Here is a 16,896-nt window from a genome sequence, read left to right as displayed (position 1 = left end):
GTATTAATTTTAAAGGTCACCTATGTTTAAGACCGATCTAGGATTTCCAGAACAGAGCCCAAATGTAAGATTAGTCATTTTCTCGTTCAGTCTTGAGTATTTTTCTATAAACCGGTTTGCACCCCTAAGATCCCGATCTCAGACTGTAGAGCGAAATTTAATCGGTTACAAATCGTGGACTGAACCTCAACAACTATGTGCCTATAAAATTGGTATAGATGTATGTAATTTTTAAAGAAATCGCCCTTACTCCAATAAATTTCAAACTCTGCATATGTGTCATACCACTCTAAAATTTCCAGAATATAACCCAAATGGAGGATTAGATAAAGAAAAAATGGAAGATCAGTCAGAATTTTTGGGTTATTTACGCTTTATTTTAAAAAAAAAAATGAAATAAGCCCCTTTTGGAATAAATAATACAATCTTTTCTATTTTTTTTTTTCAAAAATATATAAAAATATTACTGTCTAAAAAAATGTAATCAAACAGAATATCGACACAGTCTATTTAAAGAGATCTAAAAAAACTTGACCTTTTAACAAAAATAATAATAAAAAAAATGAACATTTAAAAAAAAATTAAAAATAACGACCTTCTTTAATCTACTAACAAAATTAATATAAACATGGTGAAAACTTGCAACTTACACACTTGAAAAGAAAAAAGAAAATAGCCTGGCATTCTTTAATTATACACTTAACACAAATATTTCTTAATCTTTTTCTGATACATAGCCAGTGTCAGATTGATTTATTCTATTCAGACACCATTGGGCTTACGGATAGCGATAAGCCTCTCGCAATAAGAGTTGCAAGTATTGCGAATGAAGTTCGGGTATATGGGAGCCCACTCCTCGTCGACAGAGGCCTTCACGAGTTGAATGTTCTGTAACCCCTCCTCTCAATGTGCGGGCGGAAAGAAAAGTTGAGGGGATTGATATTTGGACATTCTCTTGTCCCAGAAAGTGATGTTGTCAACTAAGAAGGTTTGAGTAAGTTTCGCTGTGTGATTAGGAGCTCTATCTTGCTGAAAGACAACGTTGTCATATGGGCAAATTTTTCTGGACCCAGGGGAGCAGGTTGGTCTTGAAAACGTCGATGTACATGGCTACTTGTAACCCTTCAAGAACCAGATCAGGGCGTCCTTGAGGGCATCTGCATTCATGATGGGATTTTTTTCCGTAGACCTCCTTCCTCTCTATAGTCTCCTTGTGGTCTAGCATCTTCTGAACATTGTAGATATTAAGCTAACAACAGAATACACTGTATATTTTTGTGTTAGGGAGCTAAAATTTGACTGGACTGAATAACTAAGTACTTATACAACGCTATATATACGTATACGCGTACACGTATACGTATATATGTGGTAAGCCGCCTTTAGATTCCTCAATTTCGAAGAAATTAATAATAAAATCACTCAACTTTACGCATACAAACACAGTATGTTATTATTATATACAATGTAGACCCACTTACTTATTCTCGTCACGTCAACCTTTTATTTTGGGTCATACATAGTTTATGGACCATGCACATGCAAAATAAAAATTAAAACATGGATTCAAATGTTGAAAAGTGACCACATATTATGATCATTCCATACAATATTAATATTTGTATCAGTAGCCATATTTTGATTTTGTAAAATATTTTTCTCTCCAAGTTGGAATTAATATATTATTTTGTTCTTTTTGTATCTACAATTTATGAGGCACATATTTGGCACAAATCATAATTGAACCCAATCATTATATCTTCACACGAAAGAGTTCTTTAAATTCCTTTTTACTACTCCATAATATTAGATCAAATGATAGAAATAGGATTATCGTAGTTACCTTTCAATAGTCATTAAAGTTAATAACACGGGTTTTTTCTAGCAAGAAAAACAGGGCCTTCTAAGTAGTATAAATATATGCATGCATATTGCATATTTAGCTGTCCATTTTCATAATCAAAATGAATGAATTTACACATAGAAATAAGTGCATAAATATGCTCACATTAGCATCTTAATGAGGCTAAACCATTTCAGCTCTTAACACATTTTCCAAGTTATAAATGGGTAAAATTTATTTTTTGTATGTACATATATAGACTGTATATATCTCATACACTGTATATTACCTGTTTTAAAGTTGAATGTACAGGTATATAAAGTATTTTTCTTCTGTAAACCGGCGCTAAGGTGGTACCAAGAGAATAAATCACTTAAAACCTTACTCTACTAAATTGGGTACAGAACTTCTCAGGCTATTATATTATTCAAAAAATGACTACCCGATGAGCAATGACATATTAACTGCCCCCCTCCCCCTACAAAATTAACACCTTAAAGGTGAGTTTCCATTAGTCTTGGGTTTCACTCTGAAAATTCTAGTCGGTTATGATTTTAAGTAGACCAAACTAATTCGGTCCTTTAAAGAAGTTTGTACTTGACCGCCCTCAAATAAAAGTTTGGTACAGACCTAGGATGTCCATCCTTTTCATATAATGGGCCGTATTGCCTTTTGAAATATTTTAATGGGCCTATTAAAACCTATTAAATTAAATTTCTTAAAAAAAACTATAAAATACATATTTATTTTAAATGTAGGCCAAATATAGTTTTTCAAAATGGGTTCACGTTTTCAAAACGATTAAATTTTGGTCTATTCTTTTAAATCTTTGTCTGAACGGAAATATTGGGCCAAATATGTTATATGAAAAAAAAACCTGATCACTCCTGATGACGTCAGTAGTGTTTATAAATGTTGAACATTTAAATATTAACGCCATGAGAAATTAAATATGTTGCATAAATAAAGATATGGGAGAAAATCGATCCATAGATTGAGACTTCAAAAAATCACTCCACGATTTGAAAACAATTACATTTTTGTCTACAGTCTGAGATCGGGATTTGTACCGAAATATCGGTCCAAATCGGTCTATAAAAAATCACTGAACCCGGGGAAAAATTGTTATTTGACCGAATCTCTACATTGGTTTCCACATCTACAACGTGTATAATTTGGAACAAATCCATGGACATTTTTTTTTCTAAGAATTTTGCAGATTATAAACTTTAACCATTCTTCTTTTCAAACATGAAAAGGATCTGCTGTTTAAGACTTGCCCTGTTTGAACATGAGATAGACTAACAAGCGTTGGAACAACAGAAATTAAGAAATAGTAGATTATTTTTTAACTATACGCACTAAATAAATAATATAGTTTTTTCCTCAAAATCTGAATATTTTGAAATTTTTTCGATAAATTAAATCATTAAAAAGGTCGATATTGATTAGTCACAAATAAATGAATATTAATGACTAAATAAAAAAACCTAGGAAAACAGCATTTATTAATACGATTTTGCTAAATATGGGGTGTTATTTATGATGGAGCAAAGGGCAAAGTAGAACAATGGAGTTGCACTGTTTAAGGTATAAGTAAACATGATAGTATAACATTTAGTCTATCTGACCTAGGAATCTTCTTTGAAGTCCATATACATGATGTATATTTCCTTCTCTAGTAACAACCAGGTCGCAAACCTACGCACATCGAATTCAAGAGAATAGTTTATCCCGAACGCGTTGTCCATTGAGCTACGCTGTTTAATTTCATTGCTCTATTTTGCCAAATACTTTATTAAAAATTGAATTAAAAACTCAACAATAAGCGATACTGGTAATTGGAAAGAGTCCATTGGGCAATGAGTCATAGTTCTACTTTCCCCGGTGCTCCACCCAAAATCCACCTTTAATATACTCAAAATGAACCATTCAATTTTAATATGTTAATTGAATCAGTAGTACACTTTTTTTTTTAATGTTCCTTTAATTGGTCAGATGGAGTTGCAGTGTATAAGTAAACATTGGATAGTATTACACTTAGTCTATCTAACCTAGGAATCTTCCTTGATGTCCATATACATAAAGAACATGTATAAACTCATCTTCATAGGAGGAGAAAAAAGATGGAGAATTATATTTACTTCATCCAATTTCAGTACCGGACCCTGTACAGAAATGATAGTATGTTGACAGCACTAAATTATAAACTCAAGTAGAAGTTGCAATTCATTCCTTGTAATGAGATGATCTTCAAGACCTACATACTGTTGTACATGTTTGAATTTCTAATTAGATTCTGAAGTTGAACGATATCCCTATCCATTATTATCAATAATTATTTTGTCTTCTCATTGGAAAAATACAAGAATCATCCAAGTTTATATCTCTAAGAATCATGCTCGAAGTTTAGCGTGTGCTATAACACTTACCCATTATGGTTTTTTTCTTCTTGCATCAGAATAAATTTGCTGTCATTATTATTATGTAGTATAACCACCAGTGGTAACAAAAATATTCGGAATTAGTAATGAAATTTATTTAATAATTTATACGTTATTATTATTTCTACATTATATAGGACATAAGTGCATCTGAATGGAAAAAAGGTCTTAAAGTAGTAGTTTATTTTGGATTTGATTATGTGTTATTTCTCCTCCTAATTACATATAATATGTATGTATGTATTTATTAGTGTTGATACTCAGTCCAAGCCCGAATTCGGAGCTACCGAGTGGTCCAATAAAATCTTAACACTTTTAATTTGAAATTTCAACAAGATATAATTTATTTATTAACAGTAGAATTTCAACAAAATTAATATTATAAATAGATGTGTGTCTGAGCTCTCTTAATTATTAATGTAGCCACCTTGGCGGGAATTATAGCTGTCAGGTGACGGTGGAAGGCCTGGCACCAGCTGCAGATATAGTTCTCTGTCATGACGTCCCAGTGCTGGGTGAAAGTGGCTTTTTAGGGCCTTGGTGTTTGGATGAAGGATGACATTTATTTAAAAGATGTAGTGGAAGGGGTTTGGATTAGGGATTTAGGGGTCCAAAAGTGTTAATAAAGAGTTCAAAATAACTCAAAAGAGTATTGCAAGTGAGGAGATGGATATCTTTTAGTGTTGGTGTCAAAATTGGCTTCTCCACCCTCACAAGACTATTTCCACCAACTTTTTTGATAGCTTTCTGGACATTCTGGTGTGAAACCTCGAGATCTCTTGCATGGGCTCCCATAGACTTGAGGGGCTTGGCCTGAGCTATTTTTTTAAGCTCTTTCGGGTCTAGTTTGGCCTTCGAGAGCCCTTTTTCCTCTCTAACGTTTCGGACTTGCTGACGGCGTACATGGTGCTACTAAAGACTGGACCCGGAGGAGTTAAAGGAAACATGCCAATCCCCTCTATGCAAGAGATCTCGAGGTTTCACAACAGAAGTAATAAAGTTCAATTGCACACATTTATATTACTTATAATTATATAATTTTAATGAATCAAAATGAAAAAGTATATATTGTTATTACAGGGACCAATATTCTAATTAAATAATGAATTGCAACTTGTACAGACATCGTAACTTGTACACAGCAAACGAGTATATATAAAATAAACATATTTATATAAGTAATCATATAACGGTGTTGATAGTTTTTGGGACTAAGCTGAAATGAGGAATGATAAAAGCTGGCAACGCCCTTGCCCTAAATCTATATTAAATGTAGTAGATTCTTCACGTTATAGCAATGATTTGATTCCTCCCCCCCCAAATCCTACATCGGGTAGCTGATAGTAACCAGGGTATTCATTTCGTAATACAATAAGTCTCACTCCCGCCTTCTCCTTGAGCTTATTTTTTTCTTTACAAAAAAGACATCTATACATATGATATCGATATTTTTCAGAGCTCCAATAGCTAGTTTTACTTATTCCAACAACTTAGTACAACTGCACTGAGGAGCTGCGTGTTTATTTATTTATATTAAGTTGCGTTACATTTTATGCATAGTCATTTCGTATATATTATCTTGTATATAATATAGAATAAAGAAGTAACTCAATAGGTGAAGAATTATTCCTAAGTGCAAGAACCTAATCACTGCAATTAATTACATATCATGCGCCTAGTGTTTTGTCAGTCATTATTAATTTGGTGTAGTCCGATTCGTTCATATCAGTCCTTCGGACCGTCAGTACTAGAACCATTGAGATACAATATGCAAGCCCGGATTAATGCAAAGGCTTTCCTATGCCGCAGACTAGAGGCCCCACGTGTTAAAGAGGCCCTTGAGTTGGTCAGACTATTTTATAGATATGTAATGGTATAAAAAGAATGGACTTTTATTTCGTCCGTGGGGTCATAAACAGGCAAAAAAGCACTGATTTGGCAAACATGGGTCACTTCTATCCAATCAGCTCGTTGATTTGATTTATCATTCTTCCATCACGATGCTGTCACCTGTTGTTGGAATCCTGGAATTGTTGTAAGTAATCAATTATGGTGCATTTTATAATTGTCATCATTACTTATTGATAGATACTTTAATCCTAACACCATTTTACAGCGGCAAAATGTCCGACAAGAAACTCAGTGGCGCTCAAAACGTAAAGTGCAACGGGAGAAAGAAAAAGTAATTTTCAATAAGTGTCGATTCCACGCCAGATGTGACCCACATAGATCAGCTGACATTCATGATGAGATATGTGTCACCTGATGGTAGGATTGAGGAGCGTTTTATTAAGTTTCTGTTTATTCAAAGTCACTCAGGAGAGTCACTCTGCCGGTCTGTTCTTGATGTTGTGCAAGACCTGGGTATTGATATAAATAACTGCAAAGGAGAATTTTACGATAATGCTGCCAATATGTCCGGTACTTACAGTGGCCTTCCGTCACGCATTAACTCTTTGGCTGAAGGGGTTTCCGTGTGCTGCACACACACTTAATTTAATCGGGGTTAAGAGTTTTAACTACTACCTTGAGACGGAGGAATTTTTTAACTTCGTAACAGACACTTTTTAATTTTTTCTCCAAATCCACATCCCGTGGGCAGGTTATAACAGCGGTTTTAGAGGCCAATGATAATCACAGAATAGAAAATTTAAAAAGTATGTCGGACATAAGATGGTCAGCATACGCACAAGTGACAAAAGGACTGTACCAGAACTATGCGAGGATCCAAGAGTCCTTGCTGATGTTAAGTGATGACTCCAGCCGAAATCTTATAACTGAAAATGAAGCAAGGGCACTCTGCAGTAAAATGGAAAGGATAGAGAATGCATTCTTGTTCAACATGTGAAACATAATACAGCAACAATTACATAAGACCAGTACTGCACTACAAACTGTGGAACTGGATTTATGTAATGCTGTCGATTTGATCAGCTCATTGAGGGTTTATGTGGTCAACCTACGTGATAATTTTGACAACCTTGAGAGTGAAGTAAAAAAACATGTCTCCGATAGTGTCCAAACAATATACAGTGGACACACACAGATACAGAAGAACAAAAAAGCAAGCAGATGAGGCAACTGAACCGGACTGTGAGCAGTCGGGCGTGACAGGTTCAGAGTGACAGTGTTCATTGCTGAAATGGATCGGAGGTATCACTCCTACACACATGTTCAGTACACATTTGGATTTCTGAACAACATTCCATCTATCTCCACACAAGACCTCTGTTCAGGAGCAGCTGATCTCCAGAGGAATTATTCAGGTGATCTAGAAGAAGATTTTGTGGATGAAATTGAACAGCTCAGATAATTCATAAAGGGCAGGATGACACCTCAGCTAGGCCACTGCTAAGTCATATATAAGGACGGAGACTACAGTCAGTGTTTCCGAATGTTGATATAGCAATGACACTCTTTTTGACTTTACCTGTTACCAATGCCACTGGGGAGGGTTCATTTTCATAACTTGGACTTGTGAAGAATGAACTGAGATCTACATACAATGGGCCAAAAAAGATTCGATCGCCTGTTTTTGATGAGCATTGAGAGTGATATTCCTCCCCAGCCTTCTCAAAGACTTTTCATCCAAGAAAAAAAGAAAGAGATCCCGGGGAAAATAAGTTGTGTGTATTTACTGGGCTGCAGTTCTGTTACATTGCTACCACACACACACACAGGTTTCCTGCTGCTGTATTATGTTTTCTTGAAATTGTATCACCCTGTCCCACTGCTTGATTTGTGCAAGGTGGCCTGTGCTGGTGCTGCAGCTGATGTGTCTTGGTTCAGAAAGCTTAATGGTTGCTAAGCTTGCTGAAATGTACTTTAAATGGATTTCTGTAGTATTTCTGAGACAAATAAAGGCTTTTATAGTGAATGAGTGTTTAATTACTTTTTCCTGGGAGAACATGATGCATAAAGGGGACCCCAGAGAAAAAATAACCTAGGGGCCAATACTACCTTAATCCTCCCCCGATAATATGTACATAGAGGATAAGGTAAAGAAGTAATTGACACCATCAAAAAAGAAGAGATACTTGACGAGAATATGCGAATTGTAATAGTTCGATATGTTAAAAACATAGATAGTGCTTCAAATATGCTTATCATTTAAAATGCTTATTGTGATATTAATAATGTATTACCCTAATTTAGAGATGTCCATTGATTATTAAAGTATTTTTGATCAGATTATTTTATAAAGTATGTTAAACTTTATTGCTATTTTAAAATTTTAATATATTTTGCCTTTCAAAATATTATTGATAGATTTGGGAGATTTCATAACTATAATTCAATTCAAGAATCAATAATTATTATTTCTGAAATAGAACAAGATTCGTGAGTATGATGCAAACTTTAGTCCCTTGAATCTTCTAACTTTAATGTTTTCTCAAATGATAACTTTATGTCTGGATAACATTTTGAAATAGATTAAATTACTACGATTCAGGAGATGAATAAGACGTGCAAAGGGTTAATAGATTGAAAGGCCTAAGGAATTTTATTTAAACAGGTATTTTTTTTACAACGGCTATACTCATATTAAAATTGTTGGAGCTTAATAATAGTAGGAAATACTATGTTTGCGATTGCTTTGATTAGTTATCTTTTTTTGTTACACCTTGTGCAGTTTAGTGCTTGGAAGTTTTGCCCTCATTCATATATTATAGCATAAATGGATCTTCCATAAATAATTTAAGGTCTTCCTTTACTTCAATTTGAAGTTATTTGTAATCAATTATGAAATTAGAGCATTTGAGTAATTAATATGAAATAATTGTAGTTACTTATTATAGTAAATTCAAACCGTTTGATATCTTCTATTTTAAAATAAATGAAAATTGAATTAAATGCACTCATTTTACACTACAGAATGCAAAAATGCATTACAAGTTACTTGAATTAGGGGAGACTAATTTTAAATCTTAAATTATATATAGAAGATACATTTATGCTGAAATATTTGTATGAGGGCGAAACTTCTCAGAGTGTAACATACTAGAACCATCTATTTTATCGCGTCTGCTGCCACAACGTCAAAGAATTTATCTTGCTTTTGTTCAGTATCATCATCCAATGTATTTTCTCTCTATGACTAGAACTGATAAGAAAAGAAGAAATAAAGTTCAGTGACTTCACCAAGGACCGAAATTTATTAGTTTTAGGACTAAGCTGAATGGGCTGACGTCTTGAGTCCTAAATAGGGACCGAGACAATACTATCTGTACCATCTTTCGTATATTGACGTTTTTAGTTTCTTCTCATTCTGCCAAAGCCCATACCTGTTAGCTACACCCATCACCATGAAAAAGCATATTTTTCATAGCGTGAGGAAATGAAAAATAAATGTCCCGAAATTTATTTAAATTTCATATTTTACATACATTTTTAGTATATATGCTCAAATATGAAAACTAAGTAAAGTGTCTCATTTATCATAGCACACACTTAATAATAATAATATTAAAAAAACAATCATTTGCATGTGACCTTCTTACATGATATATGAAGTCAATAACAGGCCATTTATAATAAAATTCCTCATTATAATAAATACATTTAATCAAAAAGCCATGAAATCAAGCTCCACTTTCAAATTAATTTACGTTTATTCTTGAGTATATAACAAATTAAGTATCCAATACAATGAGGGGGTTCAATTCATCATCTACTTTGCCGATTATAATGTCATATATAAGCAAAACACAGCAACGTGTTTTAATCAATCTCGGATTAGAAATTAATTTAAAATTTTTGTTTAAAAAGTTATTATTATATTATTTTTACAAAGTAATTTCTTGGAAATTATAATTGAATTTTCATCAAAAGTCAACATATAAAAAGTATTTTTTAATAGGAAAAATACTTACAATACCATTTTAGAACAAAATTGGGATTATTTGTCTTCTGCAACTGTGTAGAAATGTGTGTACCTATTTCATTTTAGTACGGGAAACATTTCAGATTTTTATAGAGTTGAGGTTACGTGTAATTGTGGGTAGATCTATTTGAACATTTTTTAGTTCACCATTTTTTTTATTCATTGCCTATAGATACCAATGCAGAAAAAGATTATAGAAGAATGACCTCATTATAAATTATATCAATATATTTATGTTCTTAAAGAAAAATTATCCCAATAAGAAGTTCCTTGTCTGAGATACTCGTTTCCCTTGGGGTTTCTGGAATTATTTTTAAACGGCACAGCCGTAGTCATTTTATAACTTTAAAAAAACTTTATATAATCCTTACTTTTTTGCAATAGAAAATAGGTTTTTTTTTTTAAATGATCGGTCGTAATTTGATCGGTATATGAATTACTATTTTTTATAAAGATGACTTTCCTTCATTAACAATTTCAATTTGTATTCGTTTATGATTTATTATTATGCATTTTTATTTCGTAGGACCTCCGAGCTTTGTTCAATCTCCAAGGAATATGACAGTCATATCTGGAAACGACATCATTCTTGAATGTGTTGGAGATGGAGACCCCTCTCCTAAAATCATTTGGACTAAAGGAGAAAGATCTGACATCGATACAAACTATGAACAAACCATTCCTGGGCAAGGACTAAAACTTAGGAATATTCATCCCGCTCAAGAAGGGATGTATAAATGTACAGCGACAAGTCCCATTGGCTCCACTTCTGCCTCAGCTTATGTCAGGGTTATTGAGCCACCTCTTATAACTGTTCATTCTCCTCGAACTGTAACAGCCCCTGCACTTGGTTCAAAAATTGAATTGGATTGCTCTGCTGAAGGACGCCCAGAGCCTGTTCTCTTATGGATGAGAGAAGATGACCGAACAATCCTACTTCCAGGAGATCGGACCGATACTCTGGAAGTCTCTGCTGAAGGAACTCTTATCGTCAAAGCCACTCAAGATACGACTCATTACATATGTCTAGTGGTTAATAATGCGGGAGCCGCAGTTGCTCGCACAACAGTTCACTTGAGATCTTCATTTATGGAAAACGATTTCATTGTCGTTCGTGGAGTCAAGGTTGACGTTCTCAAGATAAAGGGTCTTTCTTCTACGTCAATCAAAGTTACCTGGAGACTCAGTAATGATGCTACGTCAGATTTGGTTGATGGATTTTATATCTTGTACCGTTGCCGAAGGGGTTCGCCAGCTGGTTTTACTTCTATTACAGTTTTGCATGCTGGTGCTACAAGTTATGTTGTAAATAGATTAGAGCCATACACTCCATATGAATTTCTTGTAGTGCCATTTCAAAGAGGATTTTCTGGTCATCCGTCCTCTCTTTACATTGCTTGGACATTAGAGTCTATTCCAAATATACAACCAAAGGATCTCAAGTGGACTCCAATAAATGGAAGTTCTGTAAATATTACTTGGCTCCCTTTAGAAATCAAAAATCTTCGTGGCCAGCTCCGTGGATATCAGGTAATCTTTTTATTCGTATCTTTGAATGTAACCATGGTTAATTTTTTGAATTAATTATTTCAATTTATCAATAGTTAATGATTCTTCAAAATGGTCAAATTGCTTCTAATCAAAGTCTGGAACAATCTAAAAATTGGGTAATGATGTCCAATTTGGAACCTTTCCACACTTATGAGATAAAAGTCGCAGCATATAATTCAAAAGGCCTTGGCCCGTTCTCTGAATCAATTCTAGTCAAGCCAGAGCCATCTTCCATGTTCAAGGGGGCAGCTGTATCGGATTCGACATCGTCATCGTCTTCCTCACCCATATGGCTCTTGGGATTTTTTATTTGTGTGATAACAGTTTTATTTGGGCTGGCGGGCCTTATGATCTACAAGCAAAAACAATGCCGAATAACTCGAGCAGGGCTTGCAATATATGACAAAAAATCGCCCTCTAAAAGATCAAGTGATCTCCATCGAGAATTTCAAATGATTCCTTCAGCCTCCACAACTGAAACAGTGTGGATTAATCGTCGATGGGACCCCATCAAAGAGTCCATAAAGTCTGAAACCAAACTTTTGAGCTTCGGAGAGAGGAAAAAGTCCAAATCAAAAAAGGGCTCATCATCCTCATCTAAAGAACGATCTTTAGAAAAGAAAAGACATTCCTCCAAGTTAACTGATGGGAGTTCCTCTTCCGAATCAGATTCAGATTACGCTTATATTGATCGATCTACGCATAGTATAACCGGTAGATTCATCGAAACAGATCCAGCCGAGCTTCCACTGAGTCCATACGCGACCACAGAGGTGGACAATAGAAGAATTTTCAAAAAAGTAGCTCAGGTATGATTTTCATCCCCATTCTTGGCGCATTCAATTGATTGATAGTAGGACGTCCTTTGACCTCTTTGTCATGTAAGGATTTAGGACAAAATATACAAAGATGAAAGTCTGTTTATTTCTTTTTTCCTTCAATGTCACTTAGACAAAGGGAAATTAATTTATTGTTCAATGTAATGTAATATGTATGCATATTGTACAACAGGAATTACAAAGCATTTCCTGCAAACAATCGACACTTTCATGTGTGCTCTTAGTCTTAATGGATGATGCATTATGATTATGTCACTTTCATTATAATCATTTGATAATGCATAAGAATTTCTCATGATTTACGGACGAATGGAAATTTATCGTCTTTGAATGGTGAGCTTTTTACGTGTACAATAAATTAAAAGGAAAGCATAAATGCAATACAAAAAAAACCGCTTATTCATACTACTCGAACTTTCGAGTATTTTTGAAGAAAAAAAAGTTATGTTCAGTCACTATTAGACTGTCCTGTTTTTGACTAATATTTGTTTTTCATGCACAAATGCCTTTTCTATTAGAAGCAAAAGACTGCGATCCAGTCCACTAAAAAAATCCTAGGGGGGCCAACTCAGTTCGGTCTGGTCCGGTCCTTTCCTACTTCTTAGTCTTTAAAAAAGAGAAAACTCGATCCATATTAACGTCATTGGGATGTTTATTCCTTATGAATTAATTTTTTCAGTTATATTTAAGGACAGCCCCCCTAATCTGTCCTAGAATGGACTGAAGAAATTAGGACCAACATTAGCATTGTTCATTTGAATTTTTTTTGAATATGATTTTTGAGATCATTTTCCTGCTTTTTGTTCAACAGCTCTCACTTCAACTAGGTCGTTACATTTTGCTACAATGCTTCCATAAGTTATCTTTGATAAAATAGGAAAACCCTAAATCATTGTGCACATCTTAAATTATTAAAAACAAGGTGTACTATACTTTTTACAGATAAATCAAATACTAATAACTCTACTATTTTTAACTCATATTTGTGACGTAAGAAATGAGGCTTAAAAATGGCCAATTTCGACCCATTAAAAAAAAAAGAATGTATCTCATTTAAAAAGACATGAGAGGTCTCAAATTTTACAAGAGTCAATTTTTTTATCGTCTCCAGTTGAAGAGGTATTTGTGCAGTCTAACTTATAGTCATGTGCCAATTTGGTTCCAAATCGTTCTACATTCAGTCTGGGTTCGACTTACAAAAATACTGTCTAGATCACTGATTCTTAATCTTGTCAGAGGTACTGACCCCCGAACCCTTCTTAATTTTTCAAGTGGAGAGTATCGTCACAAATCATGTGGGTTTTGATTTCCGCCGAACCCCTAAAATTGTCTCACCGAACCCTTACGGTTAGTTCGAATACAGGTTAAGAACCACTGTTCTAGATCGATTTTATAAAAGAATTGCCGATGACGTCATGTGCGTTTACACAAATTGTGAATATTTACATATAATAACGTCATATAAAGTTAAATGTGTTAGATAAACAATATTTGTACCATTCCTAAATTATGAGTGGGGGGAATCAGTCCATAGTAGATAAAGACATGGCCTATATATTGAAAACGAAAAAAATTGTTCATGATTTGAAAATGATAAAATTTCGTTTTACTGTCTGAGATTTCGGTATTGGACCCATTCTCAACACTAATATATACAATACATACGAGGGTCGTTTGAATAATCCGTTCAAAGTCTGAGAGATAGCACTACAGGTGCGTATCGAGTTTATGTTTAGTTAGTAGCATCTCTTGGAACAACACACGCCAACTTTCAGCCAGATAGGTATATTCCTTTCTGTTTGGCATTCGTTTGAATCGAGGAAGTGAAGTGATTTTCAAAAAATGGACAAAAAATAATTTTTTGTGTTGTTTAAACATTACTTTATGAAAAGCAAACCGCCTCATGAGACTAAAAAGAAGCTTGATAAACATTATGAGGACTCTGCACCTTGGATTATAGCAGTTTACAAGTGTTTTCAAATTTTTGGAGTGGTCATATGGGCACAAATGATGCTGAAGGCCCTGTTGAGGTTACTACTCCAGAAATCATTGATGAAATCCATGCCATGATATGGGGATCGATGACAGAAGGGGGAAGGTGCTTGAGATTGTTAGTACTGTGGGTATCTCGAGTTGGAATCCTATTTCCATTAATTTTGCGACCACAACTGCTGAGGTGTGAGCTTGTGTATTGTCGTGATGGAAAATGAGTTTTTTGTGGGCCAATCGGCTGCTTTTTTCTTGCAGCTCCGTTTTCAAACGGTCCAATAACGATGAATAATATGGACCTGTAATAGTTTTACCCTTTTCCAGATAGCATATCCTTCCTGGCTGATTCCTCGATTCAAACCAATGCCAAACAGAAAGAAATAGACCGATCTGGCTGAAAGTTGGTATGTGCTCTTCTAAGGGATGTTACTAACTAAACATAAACTCGAGACGAGCCAGTAGTGCCATCTCTTGGACTTTGCACAAACGTTTCAAACGACCCAGCGTACATATGTTTGAAGGATACTTATAGCCTTCATTGCCTTTGTGGGACTTCTACGTACGTAAATGTTACATGTATGGGTACAAACCATAAGTCAAATTTATAAGTCATTTTCAGACAATTTAAGAGCACAATACTGCCTACTGAGTTAGATTTATATGTATTTGTGGATGTGTGTGAGTGTATAATATGTATCTCTTATGATATGATAAATGTGTAAATGCCTCTTATCCATAAATATGATATGTGGATTTGAGGTTCCTGCTTTTGTTAGTAGCTATATCTGTATACGCATCTTCATCTATATATGTATATGTCGTTATGTCTGTAAAGTGGGCGCTAAGCTAAACAATTAAATTTCATACATACATGGTCCTATATATATATATATATATATTTAAACTACACATTAGAAATTGCATTGTACATGTATGAGTTGGCAATTGAAAATAATTAAATTGTGTATTGCTGTTTTTTTTATTTATGTTCCCAATTAATATCTTATTTAATTATTATTTGCTTGTTTCTTGCTCATAAACTTATTTATTTATTTCCATGTCTGAATGACCAGCGAGGAACTCAAACCCGACGCCGCCGTCATCGTCACACTCGTCCTGCGTTTAACTCCGAAGATTGTCTCCAGCCCTTATCTGTCCATAGCCTCATAGAAGACGGAGATATTATACATATAGGTGATTCAATAACGGACCCCGAACTCTCTGATCATATATACACCCTTGTTGCAAGCCGAGGAGCATCCGCAGCTGCAAGTCTGGGGAGTTTACATGAATCCATGTCAGCGGGGAAAAGGAAGCGTCATGTTCTGGAAGGTGGTCCAAAGACTTGCATCAATCTGCTGGATATCATACCCCCACCTCCTTCCTATCCTCCTCCACCCTCTGTTGCTGCTCAAGGAGAGGAAGAAGAGGCTCTTCTTGTAGGCTCAATTATTTTGAATGATGAAATATGGGCTACACATCATGCCTCCTCGGATAATCAAAACCTATTTCAAGAAGATCAATTGTAACTGTCAGATCCCCCCGCCCCCACCCTTTCATAGTCAGATGTCTTATTATCACTATTATTCTATCTAATGACGATTCAATTACGCAATATCTAGTGATGTGTTCAAAGCATCTCTTACTCAAAGAGCAGGGAGCCTTTGTCCTAGGCATTAATTTTTACTCCCAAATACAAAATATTATATATTTTATTTTATATAGATAAAATGAAGTATTCTATGGAGTATTTTAAAGTATGCAGTACATACATATCAGACGTTCCACATTGCTTCAAGATGTTTTGATGCATCTCTAAGGGAAATTGCCTAATTATATAAATGTCTCTCTATTTTTAGTTGTATTCCTTTATTTTCTTTTTATAAAACAAAATATTATTAAGAAAGTATTCCTCGAAATATAATACAATTTTTTGACAATGTTTTGATTTTTATTATCAAATTGTTATTTTAAATGTCTTTTTAGCAGTAATTCATTTTCTCCCTTCAAAATCTCGAAACAGGCAGTCTTAATTTTTAAAATTGATTAGTCATTATTTTCAGTAGTGAAAGATAGTATACTTATGTATAGCTTCAGGGTTCCAATCGTGACTGTTAAGTTTAAAGTTATAAGGTGGAAGTGCTGTGCCCCCAGATGTTGTCAAAATTATAATGGCACCCTCAAAAATCCTAAGATTCTTTATCATAGTTTTCCTGGTTTTAATGTGCCTCATAATCTGGTCCTTGAACCCAGATGGGAGAGGGTTGTACCAAGGCAGAAAGTGGCTCTCATTGTGAATTGAAAAATATAGACAATTACTAAGAATTCAAGACTGTGCAGCCTCAA

The 16,896-nt window shown here is 34.4% G+C and overlaps 1 protein-coding gene across 1 annotated transcript in view; it reads left to right on the top strand.

Moving 5' to 3' along the window:
• The window catches only part of LOC121124403 (protein sax-3), a 224,532-nt gene extending 208,042 nt beyond the window's left edge, over nucleotides 1-16,490 (top strand). The window contains exons 4-6 of the mRNA XM_071890895.1: nucleotides 10,698-11,701; nucleotides 11,776-12,531; nucleotides 15,624-16,490. Of these exons, the coding sequence (XP_071746996.1) occupies nucleotides 10,698-11,701; nucleotides 11,776-12,531; nucleotides 15,624-16,079 (2,216 nt within the window). The 3' untranslated portion in view covers nucleotides 16,080-16,490. The remainder of the gene's footprint in view (nucleotides 1-10,697; nucleotides 11,702-11,775; nucleotides 12,532-15,623) is intronic.
• The last annotated feature ends 406 nt before the right edge of the window (nucleotides 16,491-16,896 follow it).

This window comes from Lepeophtheirus salmonis, chromosome 9, assembly GCF_016086655.4.
Source record: "Lepeophtheirus salmonis chromosome 9, UVic_Lsal_1.4, whole genome shotgun sequence".
In the NCBI taxonomy this organism is placed as follows: Eukaryota; Metazoa; Arthropoda; class Copepoda; order Siphonostomatoida; family Caligidae; genus Lepeophtheirus; species Lepeophtheirus salmonis.
Note: the sequence above shows the minus strand (reverse complement) of the source record. Positions and strands in the feature narration are given on the sequence as shown.